At 48.5% G+C, this 21,894-nt stretch overlaps 1 protein-coding gene across 1 annotated transcript in view; it reads right to left on the bottom strand.

Moving 5' to 3' along the window:
- The window catches only part of LOC139254239 (kalirin-like), a 113,345-nt gene that overhangs the window by 68,808 nt on the left and 22,643 nt on the right, over window positions 1-21,894 (bottom strand). The window contains exon 2 of the mRNA XM_070873657.1: window positions 19,245-19,411. Coding sequence (XP_070729758.1) covers window positions 19,245-19,411 — 167 coding nt within the window. The remainder of the gene's footprint in view (window positions 1-19,244; window positions 19,412-21,894) is intronic.

Here is a 21,894-nt window from a genome sequence, read left to right as displayed (position 1 = left end):
GACACCCACTAACAGGGTGCTCAAGAGCAGTCAAAGGGACAATCAGCGAGGAATGCCTTGTAACAGCTCTTTTGTTCACAACAATGGGAATTTCAGTTCATGCTGGAGGTGTGAGGGCAGATATGCTGCCAGGACTTGCAGGTTTCAACAATTCGTCTGCAGAAATTGTAACCTCAGTGGCCATTTAGCCAGAATGTGCAGAAAGCCTGTAACCAGGCTAATATACGAGGCGGATGAAACAGATGAGGGGTCTGCGAGGCAGGATGATGCTTGGGGCAAATCAAGGGATGCTGAAGTTCAGTGGGTTCATGTGGCAAACAGTCACAGCTCATATACCAAAACGCTACCTATGATGATGAAAGTCCTATTAAATGGCATCCCTGTACGCATGAAGCTGGACACAGGGGCCAGACTGTCACTCATGAGTGTTCAACAATTCGCAAAGCTATGGCCACTCAAAGCCAGCAGACCCAAACTAGAATGCATTGAGACGCAATTACGGACGTACACCAAAGAAATCATTCCAGTGCTAGGCAGTGCAATGTTGGCGGTCACACACAATGGATCGGTGAACCGGCTGTCGCTCTGGATTGTCCCAGGCAATGGTCCCGCACTGTTGGGGAGGAGCTGGTTAGCTGAGGTGAACTGGAAATGGGGGGAATGTGCATGCCATGTCATCTGTGGAGCGAAGTTCATGCTCACAGGTCCTACAGCAATTTGAGTTACTATTTCAACCTGGCGTCGGGACGTTCAAAGGTACCAAAGTAGTGATACGCATCACCCCGGATGCCAGACCAGTGCACCACAAAGCCAGAGCTGTGCCATATGTGATGCGGGAGAAAATTGAGAGCGTGTTCGACCAGTTGCTGAGAGAGGACATCATCTCGCCTGTTGAATTCAGCGACTGGGCGAAACCCATCGTTCCCGTCCTAAAAGCGGATGGCTCGGTCAGGAACTGTGGCGACTACAAGGCCACTATCTACCGGGTGTCCCTACAAGATCAATACCCACTCCCGAGAGCGGAGGACCTTTTTGCCACGCTGGCAGGTGGCAAGCTGTTTACCAAGTTGGACCTCACTTCAGCCTACATGACCCAAGAACTGGCCGACGAATCTAAACTACTGACCACCATCACCACGCACAAGGGACTGTTTGTTTACAACAGGTGTCTGTTTGGCATTCGATCAGCGGCCACGATTTTTCAAAGAAACATGGAAAGCCTGCTCAAATCCATTCCTGGAACAATCGTATTTCAGGACGACATCCTCATCACCGGTCGTGACACCGAGGAACACCTCCACAACCTGGAGGAGGTGCTACGCCGCCTGGACCGGGTAGGCCTGCGACTCAAGGAGTCTAAGTGTGTGTTTTTGGCTCCCGAGGTCGAGTTTCTGGGCAGGAGGGTTGCAGCAGACAGGAATCGGCCTACCGCATCCAAAACAGAGGCGATTCGACGAGCGCCCAGGCCCTGCAACACATCGGAGTTGCGTTAATTTCTGGGACTCTTGAACTATTTCGGGAACTTCCTGCCGAACTTAAGCACATTATTGGAGATGCTACATGTTCTCCTGCGTAAGGGTTGTAATTGGTTTTGGGGGGACTGTCAGGAACGGGCTTTCAATTGGGCTCGGAACCTTCTTTGTTCAAATAAGTTGTTGACCCAGTACGACCCCCGTAAGAAATTGGTTCTGACATGTGATGCATTGTCCTATGGGGTTGGGTGCAGCAGGGTAACGCTGAGGGCCAACTACAGCCTGTGGCTTATGCCTCAAGGTTGCTCTCTCAAGCTAAACGGGGAGATGGGATGGTTGAGAAGGAAGCACTCACATGTGTCTATGGGATGAAAAAGATGCATCAGTACATTTTTGGCAGGAGGTTCGAATTAGAAATGGACCACAAGCCTGCTGTCAGACAGCAAGGCTGTCAATACCAATGCGTCAGCTCGCATACAGCGATGGGCTCTCACGCTCGCTGCGTATGACTACACCATCCGGCACTGAAAATTGTGCTGACGCACTCAGCAGGCTTCCACTGGCCACCACTGAGGGGGCAGCGGAGCAAAGCGCTGAGATGGTCATGGCTGTCGATGCCTTTGACAGCGCAGGCTCCCCCATCACAGCCCACCAGATCAAAATCTGGACCAACAGAGATCCCCTCCTATCCTTGATTAAGAAATGTGTCCTGACTGGGGATTGGGCGCCCGCACACGGAGCATGCTCTGAGGAGGTCAGACCATTTCACAGACAGATGGATGAGCTCTCCATCCAAAACGACAGCCTACTATGGGGCAGCTGGGTGAAGTCATTCCCCAGAGGGGCAGGGAAGCATTCATCAGGGAACTAAACAGCAAGCACCCAGGCATTGTGCTGATGAAGGCCATTGCCCGGTCACATGTGTGGTGGCCGGGAATTGATTCAGACCTGGAACACTGTGTTCGCAGGTGCACGACGTGTGCCCAGCTAGGTAATGCCCCCAGAGATGCCCCGGTCAGCCCGTGGCCCTGGCCCACCAGGCCATGATCACGTAATCACGTAGACTACGCAGGCCCATTCATGGGAAAAATGTTTCTCATTGTGGTTGATGCGTACTTGAAATGGATCGAGTGCATCATTTTGAATTCGTGCATGACATCCACCACCGTGGAGAGTCTGCGCGTGGTCTTTGCGACCCACGGCTTGCCGGACAGCCTTATTAGCGATAATGGCCCATGTTTCACAAGCTACGAATTCCGGGAGTTCATGTCGGGTAATGGCATTAACCATGTCAGGACAGCACCGTTCAAGCCGGTCTCCAATGGCCAGGCGGAACGTGCGGTCCAAATCATAAAACAAGGCGTGCTCCGGATTCAAGGACCCTCTCTTCAGTGCCGCCTATCGCTCCTCCTGCTGGCCTATAGGTCCCGACCGCACTCGCTCACAGGGGTCCCGCCCACGGAGCTACTCATGAAATGAACACTCAAAACCCGGCTGTCCCTCATTCATCCAGTCCTGTCCGACATTATTGAGGGCAAACGCCAGTCCCAAAACGAGTACCATGACCGAAATTCAAGGGGGCGATGTATAGAAATTGATGACCCCGTATTTGTTCTCAATCACGCTTTGGGGCCCAAATGGCTTGAGGGTACTGTAATAGACAAAGAGGGGAATAGGGTCATAGTGGTTAAACTTAACAATGGGCAGATATGCCGCAAGCATCTGGACCAGTAAAAAAAAGATTCATCATGGACACTGAGGAACCTGAGGAAGATCATGAGAAGATATTCACACCACCGCCAGTGAACGAGCAACAATAACATTCAGCAGCATGCACAGTCCCTGCGGTCAGCCCGGACAGGCCGGAATCACCACAGGTGACAGACACGCATACCAAGGCTCAACAACCAGAGCCCCAACTGCGGCGCTCCACGAGAGAGCGCAGACCACCCGAGAGACTTAACCTATGATCCCAATAAGGTGTTGAGGGGGAGGTGATGTCATGTATGTAACCTTTATGTAACAACACTGCAATACTTTATATACGTAAGAAATACGTAAGAAATGCACACCTTGACCACGAGGGAGTGAGCTTGTGGGAGACACTCCTCACCTGGTCATCCAGGTATATAAAGGGAGGTCCCACGCAGGGTCATGACTTCTTGGTCCTGTGAATAAAGGTTCAGGTCTTGGAGTGACCTTGTCCATCGAATGTGCCTCGTGTGGATTTGTGGTATTGTGTAAGGACTTTACAACCGCGGTGCACTCGCGTGACTGAGAGCAACGTGGATAGCATGTTTCTAGAGGCGATCACCCCACAGCTTAAGAGTGTGCAGGCAGATAGGGAGTGGGTGACCGCCGGACAGAAGAGGAGGACTAGGCTGGTAGTGCAGGAATCCCCTGAGTCCACCTCGCTCTCCAACCGATATTCTGTTCTGAGTGCCGGTGGGGGCGATGGTGCCTCTGGGGAGTGCAGCCAGAGCCAAGTCCATGGCATCACAGGTGGCTCAGCTGCACAGTGGGGGGAGGAAGAAGAATGGAAGAGCTATAGTGGTAGGGGATTCGATAGTCAGGGGAGCAGACAAGCGTTTCTACGGCCGCAGACGTGACTCCAGGATGGTATGTTGCCTCCCTGGTGACAGGGTCAAGGACGTCACTGAGCTGCTGCAGGGCATTCTGGGGGGAGAGGGTGAACAGCCAGAGGTTGTGGGCCACATTGGTACGAGTGACATAGGTAGGAAGAGGGATGAGGTCTGCAGGCAGAGTTTAGGGAGCTAGGAGAGAGATTAAAAAGCAGGACCTCAAAAGTAGTAATCTCCGGATTACTCCCAGTGCCACGAGCTAGTGAGTACAGAAATAGGAGGACAGAGCAGATGAATACGTGGCTGGAGAGATGGTGCAGGTGGGAGGGCTTTAGTTTCCTGAGGCATTGGGACCGCTTCTGGGGGAGGTGGAACCTGTAAAAGCCGGACAGGTTGCACCTCAACAGAGCTGGGATCAATATCCTCGCGGGGGGATTTGCTAGTGCTTTGGGGAAGGTTTAAACTAACTTGGCAGGGGGGTGGGAACCTGAAAATAGATTCAGTCGGGAGGGGAGTAAAGCTGGAACTAGAAAGCAAAAATAAAGAAAGTGAGTTTGAAGGAGAGAGGAAACAAGCAGGAAAAAAGGGTAAAAAAAAAAAATTTAATGGCACTATGTCTAAATGCATGTATCATTTGTAACAAAATAGATGAGTTGACGGCACAAATTGAGACAAATGGGTATGATTGGATAGCCATTACAGAGACGTGGTTGCAAGGTGACCAGGACTTGGATAGGTTAGGTGAGTGGGCAAATGCATGGCAGATGAAGTATAATGTGGATAAATGTGAGGTTATCCACTTTGGTGGTAAAAACAGAGAGACAGACTATTATCTGAATGGTGACAGATTAGGAAAAGGGGAGGTGCAAAGAGACCTGGGTGTCATGGTACATCAGTCATTGAAGGTTGGCATGCAGGTGCAGCAGGCGGTTAAGAAAGCAAATGGCATGTTGGCCTTCATAGCAAGGGGATTTGAGTACAGGGGCAGGGAGGTGTTGCTACAGTTGTACAGGGCATTGGTGAGGCCACACCTGGAGTATTGTGTACAGTTTTGGTCTCCTAACCTGAGGAAGGACATTCTTGCTATTGAGGGAGTGCAGCGAAGGTTCACCAGACTGATTCCCGGGATGGCGGGACTGACCTATCAAGAAAGACTGGATCAACTGGGCTTGTATTCACTGGAGTTCAGAAGAATGAGAGGGGACCTCATAGAAACATATAAAATTCTGACGGGGTTAGACAGGTTAGATGCAGGAAGAATGTTCCCAATGTTGGGGAAGTCCAGAACCAGGGGTCACAGTCTAAGGATAAGGGGTAAGCCATTTAGGACCGAGATGCGGAGGAACTTCTTCACCCAGAGAGTGGTGAACCTGTGGAATTCTCTACCACAGAAAGTTGTTGAGGCCAATTCACTAAATATATTCAAAAAGGAGTTAGATGAGGTCCTTACTGCTAGGGGGATCAAGGGGTATGGCGAGAAAGCAGGAATGGGGTACTGAAGTTGAATGTTCAGCCATGAACTCATTGAATGGCGGTGCAGGCTAGAAGGGCCGAATGGCCTACTCCTGCACCTATTTTCTATGTTTCTATGTTTCTATGTTTCTAGGACTGGGAATTAAATATTCAGGGGTATTTGACAATCCGGAAGGACAGACAGAAAGGAAAAGGAGGTGGGGTAGCTCTATTGATAAAGGATGGAATCACTGCAATAGTGAGAAACGATATTGGCTCAAATGATCAGGATGTTGAAACAGTTTGGGTGGAGATCAGGAATAATAAAGGGAAAACGTCACTGGTGGGCGTAGTCTATAGGCTCCCTAACAGTAGCAACCAGGAAATAGTGGGGCCTTGTAAAAATGGAACAGCAATAATCATGGGTGATTTTAACCTCCATATTGATTGGACAAATTAAATTGGTCAGGGTAGCCTAAACGACGCATAGTTTTAGTTTCCATATTTACGAAAGGATATACTTGCTTTGGAGGCAGTTCAGAGAAGGTTCGCAAGGTTGATTCCGGAGATGAGGGGTTTACTTATGAGGAAAGGTTGAGTGGGTTGGGCTTCTACTCATTGGAATTCAGAAGAATGAGAGGTGATCTTATCGAAACGTATAAGATTATGAGGGGGCTTGACAAGGTGGATGCAAAGAGGATGTTTCCACTGATAGGGGGCATAATCTTAGAATAAGGGGCCGCCCATTTAAAACTGAGATGAGGAGAAATTTCTTCTCTCAGAGGGTTGTAAATCTGTGGAATTCGCTGCCTCAGAGAGCTGTGGAAGCTGGGGCATTGAATAAATTTAAGACAGAAATAGACAGTTTCTTAAACGATAAGAGGATAAGGGGTTATGGAGAGCGGGCGGGGAAGTGGACCCGAGTCCATGATCGGATCAGCCATGGTCGTATTAAAGGGCGAAGCAGGCTCGAGGGGCTGAATGGCCTTCTCCTGCTCCTATTTCTTATGTTCTTATGTTCTGGGTATAGCTACAGATGAGGGGCAGACTTCCACCATAAATACCTGGCATTACTGGTTTGGTGTTTTGATGCTTGTTGTGTATGCAATAACTGTTCGAGTAAGTACTGTTTAACTCCAAGAGGTATGACCTTGGCTCTGCTTTATTAGGGCCAAAAGTGCCTAATATACACAATGGCTGCACACACGTGCGTGCAGCCCAATGGCCTCCAACAGTGACGCTATCTAGTGGCTAGTGATCCCAAAAGTACATACATGACAATACCCTCCTCTGAGATATTAACACAGTCTTTTACAAATTGAGATGGCCCGGTGTTTTACGCTCCCGGGTTGACCGTCTCAGTTCAATTCTCAGAGTCTGTTGTGACTGGTGGCTGGGTGGCTGACCTGGTGGGAGTGGCAATGGCCATGTAAGGGATTGAAAGCCCATTTTCATTGAACAGGTCAGTGATTGAAAGTCCCAATTCACTAATGACCACTGAGTCCTCTGATGACTGGGGGTAAGTTGGTTGGTCGTTGATTGTCTTTTCCTCCGACTGATCCGGTTCGTCTGTGTGCCGCAGCTTTGACTGATCCATATGTTTCCTGCATGTTTGCCCATTTTTGAGCTTGACAATAAATACTCTGTTGCCCTCCTTGGTCATGACAGTACCAGCGATCCACTTGGGACCCTGACCATAATTCTGAACAGATGCAGGATCGTTTACAGAAATATCGCATGACACAGCTGCGCGATCGTGATACCCTTGCTGACTTTGTCTTCTATATTCAACATGATTATTTAAGTCAGGGTGTACAAGAGATAGCTTGGTCTTAAGACCTCTCTTCATCATTAGTTCAGCAGGCAAGACCCCAGTAAGCGTGTGTGGTCTTGTCCTTAAACTAAACAGTATGCATGACAGGCAGGTCTGCAGTGATGCTTGGGTTACAAGCTTCATACTCTGCTTTATGATTTGGACAGCACGTTCTGCTTGCCCATTGGATGCAGGTTTGAACGGTGCTGACCTTACATGTTTAATACCATTGAATTTCATGAACTCTTGAAACTCCTGACTGGTGAAGCACGATCCGTTGTCGCTAACAATGATGTCAGGCAGACCATGTGTCGCGAACATGACACTGAGATTCTCAATGGTAGCTGTGGATGTGCTGGATGACATGATTATACACTCCATCCACTTCGAATATGCATCCACCACAACTAAAAACATCTTCCCCAGGAAGGGACCTGCAAAGTCGATGTGGATCCTGGACCATGGTTTGGACGGCCACGACCACAAACTTCACGGCGATTCCGCTGGTGCTTTGCTGCACTACATGCAAGTGTTGCACTGATGCACACATGATTCCAGCTCAGAGTCAATTCCCGGCCACCATACATAAGACCTGGTGATGGCTTTCATCATTACAATGCCAGGATATGTGCTATGTAGCTCACGTACAAATTTCTCTCCCCCTTACTTGGGCATAATAACACGATTGCCCCACAGTATACAATCCGACTGAATAGACAGTTCGTCTTTGCGACAAATGTAAGGTTTGGTCTCGCACATTTGCTTGCGTATGGCAGACCAATTACCTTTGAGGATGCAACTTGTCATCACTAATAAAATCGGGTCCTGGCTGGTCCAGGTCTTAACTTGTTGAGCCGTGACAGGGGTTCCTTCACTCTCAAAAGCATCCATAACTAACAATAGGTCCACTGGTTGTGGCATTCCCACCTTCGTTGCGGGCAACGGCAGACGGCTCAAAGCATCGGTACAATTCTCGGTGCCAGGTCTATGGCGAATGACATAATCATAAGCGGATAATGTCAGCGCCCACCGCTGGATGCGGGATGAAGCATTGGTATTGATACCTTTGTTTTCAGAGAACAGTGAAATGAGCGGCTTGTGATCTGTCTCCAGTTCAAACTGAAGACCAAACAGGTACTGATGCATCTTTTTAACCCCATACACACAGGTTAGTGCTTCTTTCTCTACCATGCTGCAGACTCTTACCGCTTTAGACAAACTTTTTGAAGCATACGCGACTGGTTGAAGTTTACCCGACTCATTAGCTTATTGGAGTATGCAACCAATTCCATATGACGAAGCATCACAAGCCAATACTAAACATTTATATGGGTTATAATGTACCAGCAGCTTGTTAGAGCAAAGAAAATTAGTGGCTTTCTCAAAAGCTCTGTCTTGAGACGCACCCCACACCCAGTTTTCTTAGCAGCATATGCAGTAGTTCTAATAAGGTGTTCAATTTAGGTAGGAAGTTACCGAAGTAGTTGAGTATACTCAGGAATGAACGCAGCTCCATCACGTTCTGCGGCTTAGTTGCATTCCTGATGGCCTTGGTTTTCGCGTCCTGATGCCGTCAGCAGCAATTTTAATCCCCAGGAATTCGACCTCTGGTGCCATGAAGACGCACTTCGAGTGTTTCAGTCTGAGTCCCACTTTGTCCAGACGACGTAGAACCTCTTCCAGGTTGTTCAGATGTTCTTCGGAGTCACAACCTGTGATCAGGATGTCATCTTGGAAAACAACGGTTCTGGGAACGGACTTCAGTAGACTCTTCATGTTCCTCTGAAATATTGCTGCAGCTGAGCGAATTCCAAAAGGGCACCTGTGATAAATAAACAGTCCTTTATGCGTGTTAATGTATGTAAGTCACTTTGAAGTCTCGACCAGCTCCTGTGTCATGTAGGCCGATGTCAAGTCCAGTTTGGTGAACGACTTCCCCCTGGCGAGCGTTGCAAACAAGTCATCGGCCTTCAGTAACGGGTACTGATCCTGTTTCGAAACCCTGTTGATTGTGGCCTTGTAGTCTCCACAGATTCTGACTGTGCCATCACTTTTTAGCACAGGAACAATGGACTGGCCCATTCATTAAATTCAACCGGTGATATGATCCCTTCACGCTGGAGTCTGTCCAGTTCTATTTTGACCTACTCCCTCATCATATACGGAACTGCCCGAACTTTATGATGGACGGGTCTTGCATCCGAGTCCACATCGATCTGCACCTTGGCTCCCGTGAAGTTGCCGATGCCTGGTTCGAACAGCGAGGGGAACTTGCTCAGTACTTGGGCACATGTATCTTTCTCCAATGACAATGTCTTGATGTCGTTCCAGTCGCATCTGATTTTTTCAAGCCAGTTCCTGCCAAACAGCGTTGGGCCATTGCCTGGGACTGCCATAGTGGTAATTCGTGAACCGCACCATCATACGACACTTTAATTGTGGCACTGCCAATCACCGTTATGAGTTCTTTGGTGTACGTGCTCAACTTGGCATTGACTGGACTCAGCCTGGGCCTCACAGCCTTCGTATCCCTCAGCTTGTCGAATGCCTCTGGCTCATTATCATTGTCCAGTTCCATCGATACAGGCACTCCATTAAATTTCACGTTAATCATTATAGCTTTGCTCTTGGTTAGGAACGAGTACAGTCCATACACTTCCTCCTCTGGTATCTCGGATTGGGTATCCGGATCCGCACTAGTCTGACCATCATCCTCCACGTGGTGTGTCGCAGCACGCTTGCTCATCTGCGGACACTTGCGCTGGAGATGCCCCACTCTCAGACAGCCTTTGCAACTATATTGCTTAAATCGGCACTGCTGGTGCTGGCAATTTCCCCCACAATGCCAACACAGAGAAATCGGATGCATTCCCGCTGGCGGACTTTGGGCAGCCACAGGTTTCGCATACGCAGTCGGGTAGGCCCTGCCATGTGCCGCTCTGCCGAACCAATCATATTTACAGTACTTGCCAAGTTTCGATTTTTCACTGATATCTGCTTTAGACTTCTAACCGTCGTCATGCATGACTGCACTATCGTGATGGCCTTGTTCAAGTCCAACGTCTCCAGCGCCAGTAGTTTACACAGGATCATCTCATGGTTGATGCCGATTACAAAGAAGTCCCGCAGCATGTCTGGCAACACAGCCCCGAACTTGCACGGTCCCGCTAGACGTCTCAGGTCGGCAACAAATTCCGCTGCATTCTGGCCCTCTGAGTGAACGTGTGTAAAATCGGTATCTCGAGATGATGATGCCTTCGTCTGGCTTAAGGTGGTCCTGTACCAGTGTACACAATTCTTCATACGTCTTCTCTGTTGGACTCACAGGCATGAGTAAATTCTTTATCAGATCATAAATTTTTGGATCGCAAACCGTGAGGAACACCGCCCGGCACCAATCTACATCGCCGACCTCCTCCATTTTGTTGGCCACGAAGAACTGGCTCAAATGACTCACAAAGTCTGCCCAATCTTCTCCTTCCACAAATTTCTCCAACAATCCAATTGTGCTCATTTTTGCATGCAAAGGTTCTTGTTGCCTCGTCACCAAATGTTGAGTATGCAATAACTGTTAGACTGAGTACTTTTAATTCCAAGAGGTATGACTTTGACTCCGCTTTATTAAGGCCCGAAGTGCCTAATACACAACTGGCCTTTTATACTTGGGCTGCACACACGTGACCCAGTGGGTGCCAGCGGCCCGGTACCCAAGAGGAGTTGCCAGGCTGCCTGTTGGTGGCCCGGCCGAACGCGTGGCTGCCATTGTCGGGCTGACTCATCAGTCGGCCGACAATTAACGTAAAATGGTGGCCACGGCGGTGCGCCCTCCCGTTTAAGGGCGGATGTGCCACCCTGCCACTGGCAGCTTTTCACTGGGAGAAGTTGCCAGGGGCACCGAGTGGTGGCGGCTCTGCTCCCGCGTGGCAATATTCCTCGCAGGGTGGAATGGGGTTGCCGCTGGACGGCAAGGGGTCAGCACGTGCCCAACAGGGTGTGAACATGGGGCACGGCGGAAACCATGCGAGGGCAATTTCCCTGGTGACCCAGTGGGTGCCAATAAAGTGGCTGCAGAGCTCATAGCTGCCCTCCCCTTAACTGAAGAAGAGGGACATTGCTACGTATCAGCGCAGCGCTGATGACACCTTCCGCCCCACTCCCGACGCAGTTCTGCCCCTCAGCCGCCCCAAACACTGCCGCAAAGATTTCCAAAAGTTAAAGAGGCCAATTTCCCTTTATTCTCCACCCCATGGATTCGGGTGGAGAATATTCATTTAATTTGAATTATCTGCCCCGTTTGGGGCGGAGGGCAATTTCTAGCCCTAATACTTCTAGTGATGTGGGTAGTAGTCAGTCCTGTCAACCCACACCCCTATCCTCCCCTCCCCCCCTCCATATTGTTATGTGGTTTATTTGGAGGTGAACAAGGGGAAGCAATCATGAGCCCCATCGACAACTGCTGAAGTTACTTGTCTGGTCCTATTGAGCCATTAATAACTGTTTCCCTACCACAGAGCAAGAATATCCCCTCCCTGACCATGCAACTACTTCATCCCATCTGCAATAAAAAGTAATTTCTCACAGTCAAACTGGCACCCACCTCCTAACTGTACTATCATTCATCATACACAAATTTGTTTTCACTGTCTCTTCACCTACTGCTTGGCACCATGGTGTTGCCTTTTAACCACGCCCTCCAAGGCAGTCTACAGAAGTATGGGACTTCTTGGAGTGTTGTTGTCATCACAGCCATGGCACAGCAGAGGAAGTCATTCACATTTATATAAATGTGAAAATCATCAACATGCATATCACAGCTTCCAGCAGACATAAAAGAATTTAACAACTTACCAGGTGTCATCAGAAGCTACCCACATAAAAATCCTATTTGCATTGCCAAACTTTAAATCCACTTTTTTTTGACCTGCCCTTTAAGGTTGTGGCTGCCTTTAAGGCACATTTAGTGTGCAGACTTCCTCTTGGTTGGCCCAATAATGCACCTTTCCATGTGCATCTGGTGCATATCGATGATATCCAAATCAGGCCCCAAGAGGAAGATCAGGTGCTGAGGTTAAGTTCCTGGTGCAGTACACATCTGGTGCACTGTCCATATTATTCTCAGACAATGCCAGGAGACCACTACTTTGCAATAGGATAGCTAAAATATGTTAGATAAGCTTCTATATTTCCCCCCAGGCCTAAAACAGATAAATCATGGATTATTTGTTTTACCATATTTAACAATCAATTCAGAACAATATTAGCAGATAGAGTGCAAACTAGAGTTACAGAATAAAATTGGATTTGAAACAGACCACAGACCGCTTATCATGACATAAACACTGGACCTTTTAGAAAAAAGAATGAACTACCAGGCAAAGAACTTAAGGGATACAAAAAACTAAGTTTATCTATGTCACATTTGCAAACACACGACAAGGAAACATTTTCAGTCCAATATTTGAGAGTAAACTTACCAAGAATAGTTTCAAAATTTGAACACAGTTGACTATAAGTATTCCAGTCAATGTTCAGTCTGCAGACAACTATAGCAGCAGCAGTCAATTTGTTTCCACGGAGTGCCTTTTTATAATGACCACTGTAGGAGAGGGAATGGGAGGAAATGCGAAGAATGGTTTGTAGGTTCTTTACATGGACTATTCATAGCAAATATTCATTAGGTTACGACATTGGCTATGAAAAGGGCGTATTGGTTTGCATGTATTTTGCATGCTTCTTACTAATAACACATTGTATCAAGTGTAATGAATATTCACATACTCCATATTATAATCAACAAGTTACACCATGCAACTGCATGCTGAATAGAATTAAGCCTCAGCTGAGTTCAATAGCAGCCAATTACATAAAGAAACACGAGGATCATACACTTACGAGATGATTTTAACTCTCCCTGGTCAGCGGAAACGGAGCAGAGGGAGTAACTAATAAAGGAGTAGCTCCATTTCTCGTTCCGTTCCCATCGATCTGTGATTCTAACGCCACTGATTTAGGTTCCCATTGGACTCTGACGATAGCCTCATTAATAAATGCAAATTGAGGTCCCATGACGTACATGGGACCCTGATGGAATTTTAAGCTGCTCCTGAGTGGGCTTGGTGAACCTTTCAAGAAGCTAGCAAGGCCAAATACTTTAAGTTTAATAAAAAAGCTTTCCTTGGTGCGCCCAGAGGAGCAGGAGTACTTCTCCGGGCTCCATAAGGTAAGTTTGGGCCTCTGCTACCCCAGGCTTCCCCCTCCAGCCACGAGACCCTTGCAACACAGCCTCATCATCTGGAGCAATCTGAGTGAGTGCCTTTAATGTAGTAAAATGTCCCAAGGAGTATTATAGGACAAATAAATTGACATCGAGCCACATAAGGAGAAATTAGGGCAGATGGCCAAAAGCATGATCAAAGAGGTAGGTTTTAAGGAGCGTCTTAAAGGAGGAAAGAGAGGTAGGGAGCCGGAGAGGTTTAGGCAGGGAATTCCACAGCTTAGGGCCGAGGCAACAGAAGGCCACCACAGATTGAGCCATTATAATCAGGGATGCTCAAGAGGCCAGAATCAGAGGAGCACAGAGATCTCAGAGGGTTTTAGGGCTGGACGAGATTACAGAGATAGGGAGGGGCAAGGACATGGAGGGATTTGAAAACAAGGATGAGAAGGTTTAAATCGAGGCGTTGCTTAACCGGAAGCCAATGGAGGTCAGCAAGCACAGTGGTGATGGATGAATGGGACCTGATGCTGCTACTCCCCCAGGGCAGAGCCTCATCATCTGGAGCAATCTAAGTGAGCCCAGATTGCTGCCGTGCTTCGGCAACGTTGGGTCCCCGTTGAACTGATGGAGCCCCAGACAAGATGGCAGTGGTCAATGCCTGCATGGCATCAAGTTGGCTCTGCGTGAGCACAGACTGCGACTGCAGTACACCACAGAGTTGATTGATGCCACCAAGCACTGATGACATGACAGTCTGCAGGCTTACCATAACGTCTGCCTGGTGCTCAATGGCTACTGCCTCATCAGCCATAGCCCGTGCCATCATGTCTAGGATGCCATGGTCACTTTTGCATCCAACATCCATTGGTATCTATCAAGGATGGGCTCCAAGGGCTGCTGAGAGACATGTGCCATAGTTGTATATATGTAAACTTGTATTTACTCTGTACAGCCACCAGAGGGCTCATCCCCTGGAGTCCCAAGCGATCCCATAATCCCTTGGGAGCACAGGTATTTAAGGAGGCTTCACAGGTTGGAGAGGCACTCTGGAGACCTGCAATAAAAGACTACGGTCACACTTTACTTTGAGCTCACAGTGTTCAGTTTGACTCTTTCTCCATATACAACATGGCGATGAGATACAGATAGCGAACCCAATGATGCAGAGAACAGTGGGCATCCTGGAGAAATTCTCGGAGGAAGATGATTGGGAAACTTTTGTGGAGCAACTCGACCAGTACTTCGTGGCCAACGAGCTAGATGGGGAAGAGAGCGCTGCCAAACGAAGGGCGATCCTCCTCACCATCTGTGGGGCACCAACGTATGGCCTCATGAAGAATCTGCTCACTCCAGCGAAACCCACGGAGAAATTGTACGACGATTTGTGCACACTGGTCCAAGAGCATTTGAACCCGAAGAAAAGCGTTCTGATGGGGAGGTACCGGTTCTACACCTACAAAAGGTCTAAAGGCCAGGAAGTGGCGAGTTATGTTGCCAAGCTAAGACGCCTTGCAGGACATTGCGAATTTGAAGGACATTTTGAGCACATGCTCAGAGACTTTTTCGTTCTTGGCATTGGCCACAAAACCATACTTCGCAAACTTTTGACTGTAGAGACCCCAACCTTGAGTAAGGCCATAGCGATAGCCCAGGCGTTCATTGCCACCAGTGACAATATGAAGCAAATCTCTCAGCACACAAGTGCTGCTACAAATACTGTGAACAAAGTGATGTTGTTTTTGAATTGTAATGTACAGGGCAGATCACACATACCTGCAGCTACACGTCCACAGATGTCTCAGAGTCCACCATCAAGGGTGATAAATGCAAGGCCATTAACACCTTGTTGGAGCTGCGGGGGTGATCATCGTTTCCATTCATGCCGATTCAAAGAGTACATTTGCTAGGGCTGTGGAACAATGGGACACTACCAATGAGTGTGCAGGCGAGCTGCTAAGCCTGTTAAACCTGCAAACCACCATGTTGTAGAGGAGGACAGATCCACGGAGGATCACGACAAACCAGAGCCTCAGATCGAGGAGGCAGAGGTACATGGGGTGCACACATTCACCACGAATTGTCCCCCGATAATTCTGAATGTTGAACTAAATGGACTCCTGGTGTCAATGGAGCTGGACACGGGCGCGAACTAGTCCATCATGGGCAAAAAGACTTTCGAAAGGTTGTGGTGCAACAAGGCCTTAAGGCCAGTCTTAACTCCAATTCGCACAAAACTAAGAACTTACACGAAAGAACTGATATCTCTAATCGGCAGTGCTACCGTGAAGGTCTTCTACAATGGAGCGGTGCACAAGCTACCACTCTGGGTGGTACCGAGCGATGGTCCCAAGCTGCTCGGCAGGAGCTGGCTGGGAAAGATACGCTGGAACTGGGACGACGCCTGAGCGCTATCGCCTGCTGATGACACTTCGTGTGCCCAGGTCTTAAACAAATTTCCTTCGCTGTTCAAACCAGGAATCGGGAAATTCCAAGGAGCAAAAGTGCAGATCCACCTAATTCCGGGGGCGCGACCCATCCATCACAAGGCGAGAGCAGTACCGTACATGATGAGAGAAAGGGTAGAGATCGAGCAAGACCGGCTTTAAAGAGAGGGCACCATTTCTCCAATTGAGTTCAACAAGTGGGCCAACCTTATCATCCCAGACCTCAAGGGAGATGGCACCGTCAGAATCTGTGGCGATTAAAAAGTAACTATCAATCGTTTCTCCCTGCAGGACCAATACCCACTACCAAAGGCCGACGACCTCTATGTAACGCTAGCGGGAGGAAAGACGTTCACGAAGCTGGATCTGACTTCAGCCTACATGACGCAGGAACTGGAGGAATCATCAAAGAACCTCACTTGCATCAACACGCACAAATGTCTTTTAGTTTATAACAGATGCTCATTTGGAATCTGATCGGCAGCGGCGATATTCCAGAGAAACATGGAAAGCTTACTGAAGTCGATCCCGCACACCGTGGTCTTCCAGGACGACATCTTGGTCACAGATCGGAACACAGTCGAGCATCTGCAGAACCTGGAGGAGGTTCTTAGTCGACTCAACTGCGTGGGGCTCAGGTTAAAACGCTTAAAGTGTGTTTTCCTGGTGCCTGAAGTGGAGTACCTGGGAAGGAGGATTGCGGTGGATGGCATCAGGCCCACCAACGCGAAGACGGAGGCAATCGAGAACGCACCGAGGCCACAGAACGTGACAGAGCTGCGGTCGTTTCTGGCACTCCTGAACTACTTTAGTAACTTCTTACCGGATCTCAGCACACTGTTAGAACCACTGCATGTTTTACTATGAAAAGGGGACGAATGAGTTTGGGGCAAATGCCAAGAAAAGGTCTTTGTAAAAGCGAGAAAAATGTGATGCTCAAACAAATTGTTTATTTTGTATGATCCATGTAAGCGTTTGGTACTAGCATGTGATGCATTGTCATATGGCATCGGGTGTGTATTGCAACAAGCTAATGATTTTGGGACACTGCAACCGGTTGCTTATGCATCCAGGAGTCTGTCTAAGGCTGAGAGAGCCTACAGCATGATTGAGAAAAAAGTGTTAGTGTGTGTTTATGGGGTAAAGAAAATGTATCAATATCTGTTTGGTCTAAAATTCGAATTGGAAACTGACCATAAGCCACTTATATCCCTGTTCTGCGAGAGTAAAGGGATAAATACCAATGCATCGGCCCGCATTCAGAGATGGGCTCACGTTGTTCGCATACAACTACGCCATCCGCCACAGGCCAGGCACAGAAAACTGCGCCGATGCTCTCGGTAGGCTGCCATTGCCCACCACGAGGGTGGAAATGGCGCAGCCCGCAGATCTAGCCCTGGCTATGGAAGCATTTAAGAGTGAGCAATCACCCGTCACTGCCCAGCAGATCAAAACCTGGACAGGCCAGGACCCCTTATTATCTCTAGTCAAAAGCTGTGTGCTTCACAGGAGCTGGTCCAGTGTCCCAGTGGAAATGCAGGAAGAGATAAAGCCGTTTCAGCAGCGCAAAGATGAAATATTTATACAGGCAGACTGACTTCTGTGGGGCAATCAAGTAATGGTCCCCAAGGTGGGCAGAGACACCTTCATCAATGACCTCCACAGTATCCACCCAGGTATTGTAATGATGAAAGCGATAGCCAGATCCCACGTGTTCTGGCCAGGTATCGATGCGGACTTAGAGTCCTGCATTCACAGATGTAATACATGCTCGCAGTTAAGCAATGTACCCAGGGAGGCGCCGCTAAGTTTATGGTCTTGGCCCTCCAAACCATGGTCTAGGGTACACGTCGACTATGCAGGCCCATTCTTGGGTAAAATGTTCCTTGTGGCTGTAAACGGGTACGCCAAGTGGATTGAATGTGAGATAATGTCGGCTAGCATGTCCGCTGCCTGTGGGCCATGTTTGCCACACACGGCCTACCCGATGTCCTGGTGAGCGACAACGGGCCATGTTTTACCAGTGCTGAGTTCAAAAAATTCATGACCCGCAACGGGATCAAACATGTCATATCTGCCCTGTTTAAACCAGCGTCCAATGGTCAGGCAGAGAGAGCAGTGCAAACCATCAAGCAAGGCTTGAAGAGGGTAACTGAAGGCTCACTACAGACTCGCCTATCGCGAGTCCTGCTTAGCTACCGCACGAGATCCCACTCACTCACTGGGATCCCACCTGCTGAACTGCTCATGAAAATAGCACTTAAGACAAGGATCTCGTTAGTTCACCCTGACCTACATGAACAGGTAAAGAGCAGGCGGCTTCAACAAAGTACATACCATGATATCGCAAATGTGTGACGCGAGATTGAAATCAATGATCCTGTATTTATATTAAATTATGGACAAGGTCTCAAGTGGCTTCCTGGCACTGTCGTGGCCAAAGAGGGGAGCTGGGTGTTTCGGGTCAAACTTTCAAATGGACTCATTCACCGGAAACACTTGGACCAAATCAAACTCAGATTCACGGACTATCCTGAGCAACCCACCTTGGATCCTACCTTTTTCGATCCCCCAACATACACACCAGTGGCAACCGGCACCATGGTTGACCACGAAGCAGAACCCATCATCCACAGCAGCCCTGCAGGGCCCAACACACCAGGCAACTCAGCAAGGCCAGCTGCACAGCAGCCCAGCAAGGGCCCAACAAATGACTCAACAACACCAGTTTTCACACCGAGACAATCAACCAGGGCAAGAAGGGCCCCAGATCGACTCACATTGTAAATAGTTACACTATTGACTTTTGCAAGGAGAGTGTTGTTATATATGTAAACTTGTATTTACTCTGTACAGCCACCAGAGGGCTCATCCCCTGGAATCCCAAGGGATCCCATAATCCCTTGGGAGCACAGATATTTAAGGAGGCTTCACAGGTTGGAGAGGCACTCTGGAAATCTGCAATAAAAGACTAAGGTCACACTTTACTTTGAGCTCATAGTGTTCAATCTGACTTTTTCCCATACACAACATCCTCCATCCTCACAGCTAGTGCATCGAGACTCTTGGGCATGCTTGACAATGCACCCAGCAGATCACTGTGCATCTGCAATGATTCTCTTGCGACATCTTCTCATTCGGGCTCCGCATCAAAATGCTGCTGAGCATCACTCAGGAGCACACTCACCCTCCGGGGAGCTGGCCCCTGGTTTCCCCTCCCCGTGGGCATTGCTGCAGGCCACTGGGTACCGGAGCTTCACCCACCTCCATCTCCCCGACCACGTCTACCGCCAAAAAGCTGCTGGCCCCGCTCTCTGACGCCGCTGGATCCTCTGTTACGTCCAGAGAAGTGTCCTCTGCCTCCTCCTCCTCTCCACCGTCACCCACAGTCAAAGGCTGACATGCAGGCTCCTGGCCGTCTCGGTCATCATCTGAAAGCACAAAGCCAGGGAAGAGTGGTTACTTGCAGGGGATGGGGCCAGGACTGGGAAACGTGTTTGGAAATACTAGTCTCATGGAATGTGGTGAAGGATTGTGGTGTCCGGGCTAAGTAGCCTGCTAGAGGCTGCAAAGGAACTCAACATACCGTCATTGTCCCGAGGGGGGCTCGGCCTGACCCACCACCACCGCACCCACTTGTGCGCCCATCAGGGCCGACACGCATTCCTCCAATGCAGTTATGAGTTGCAGGGCAGGGCCCTCCTCTGGTCCGCATCTGTTCCCTTCTATTGTGGGCGAGCTTGGCCTGCAAGATTAAAGGGAACGTCAGAGTTAGTGCCCTTCTATCCGTCTGTTAGAAGTGCCTTACATAATTCAGAACATGTTAGTGTACGAGAGTATTTAAAGGTGGAGGTAACTTCCATTAGCTGCGAGTACTTGATGTGGCAATGCTTGAATGAGGGGGCGAGGACCTCACAGTAACAGTAAGGATAGCGTCTTCCAGACGCATATGAAGACTGAGGAGGTAACAAGATGAGGGGTGGGTCTCAACAACGGAGTAGGAAGGTTAACTGCGCGTGCAAGCCCTCGGGAGTGGGTGAGGCTGCAAATGCAAGCGTTGCATCTGGCCTCAACCATGTAATGCATGGGGTCCGACACACTCACATTAAGGAGAGACTCCACATTGAGCTCAGAGCATGGCTTGCTCGGGTTAATGTTAAAGATACACACCCTCACCACCCGCATAATGTTGTGTTTCACTTCTTGCAACATTGGGTCACTGTCCTGGACACTGTCACTCGCTGAGACATAAGAACATAAGAAATAGGAGCAGGAGTAGGCCATTTGGCCGCTCGAGCCTGCTCCACCATTCAATAAGATCATGGCTGATCTGATCATGGAGTCAGCTCCACTTCCCTGCCTGTCTCCATAACCCTTTACTCCCTTATCGCTCCAAAATCTGTATATCCTTCCTTAAATACGGAGACCAAAACTGTACGCAGTACTCCAGGTGTGGCCTCACCAATACCCTGTATAGTTGTAGCAGGACTTCTCTGCTTTTATACTCATCCCCCGTTCAATAAAGGTCAACATTCCATTTGCCTTCCTGATTATTTGCTGTACCTGCATACTAACTTTTTGTGTTTCATACACAAGGACTCCCAGGTCTCTCTGTACTGCAGCACTTTGCAATTTTTCTCCATTTAAATTATAACTTGCTTTTCTATTATTTCTGCCAAAACTGGATAACCTCGCATTTTCCCACATTATATTCCATCTGCCAAATTTTTGCCCACTCATTTAACCTGTCTATATCCCTTTGCAGATTTTTTGTGTCCTCCTCACAATTTGCTTTCCCACCCATCTTTGTATCATCAGCAAACTTGGCTACATTATACTCGGTCCCTTTATCCAAGTCATTAATATAGATTGTAACTAGTTGAGGACCCAGCACCAATCCCTGCAGCACCCCACTAGTTACTGTTTGCCAACCGGAAAATTACCCATTTATCCCGACTCTCCGTTTTCTGTTAGATAGCCAATCCTCTATCCATGCTAATATATTATCCCCAACCCCGTGAGCTTTTATCTTGTGCATTCACCTCATCGAATGCCTTCTGGTAATCCAAATACACCATATCCACTGGTTCCTCCTTATCCACCCTGCTCGTTACATCCTCAAAGAACTCCAGCAAATTTGTCAAGCATGATTTCCCTTTCATAAAACCATGCTGACTCTACTGGATTGAATCATGCTTTTCCAAATGTCCCGCCACTGCTTCCTTAAGAATGGACTGCAGCATTTTCTCAATGACAGATGTTAGGCTAACTGGTCTATAGTTTCCTGCTTTTTGTCTGCCTCCTTTTTTAAATAGAGACTCAGCGACTTCCCGCCATAGCCTTTGAAATGTCTGCGCCTGTGGCCTCCTTCCAGCCTCTGTCCTCAGTAATTCTCGACGCCTCTCCAGGGCATCAAGCAGTTCATTGATGGCGGCGGCTGAGAAGCGATGAGTGTGCTGGCGAGCTGCTGCTGCTGCATCTGCCATCTTCACTCTGCGCAGGAAGCGAAGATATGCATGTGGTGGTGCCACGCCCAATCACTTCCTCAATTGAATCCAAGTGGCGGCACTATGTCTGTGGCACAGTCACAAATGATGATTGCCTCCTGGATGTTGCCACCCCACTTACCGTCGGCCACCACCTGCAGAGTACCGTGCAATGCCTGATTTAACGCTGCAAACCCCTCTTCAGGCAGCAAAACTGAATTTCGCAGTTAGTGGCGGCAACTACATCCTGGCGTTAAAATATCCACTCAGCAGGTGTCACCGCCTCAAAAACATGCGATACCGAATTTCGACCCCTATATATTCCATAACAACATGAATTCATTTATATATTGAATTATCGTTTGTGTTTTTTAATAATTTCATTACCATTTTTACTTCAAGACCTCAGCCTCTCTCAAAAGCCTGGA

The sequence above is a fragment of the Pristiophorus japonicus genome, chromosome 3, assembly GCF_044704955.1.
Source record: "Pristiophorus japonicus isolate sPriJap1 chromosome 3, sPriJap1.hap1, whole genome shotgun sequence".
In the NCBI taxonomy this organism is placed as follows: Eukaryota; Metazoa; Chordata; class Chondrichthyes; family Pristiophoridae; genus Pristiophorus; species Pristiophorus japonicus.
Note: the sequence above shows the minus strand (reverse complement) of the source record. Positions and strands in the feature narration are given on the sequence as shown.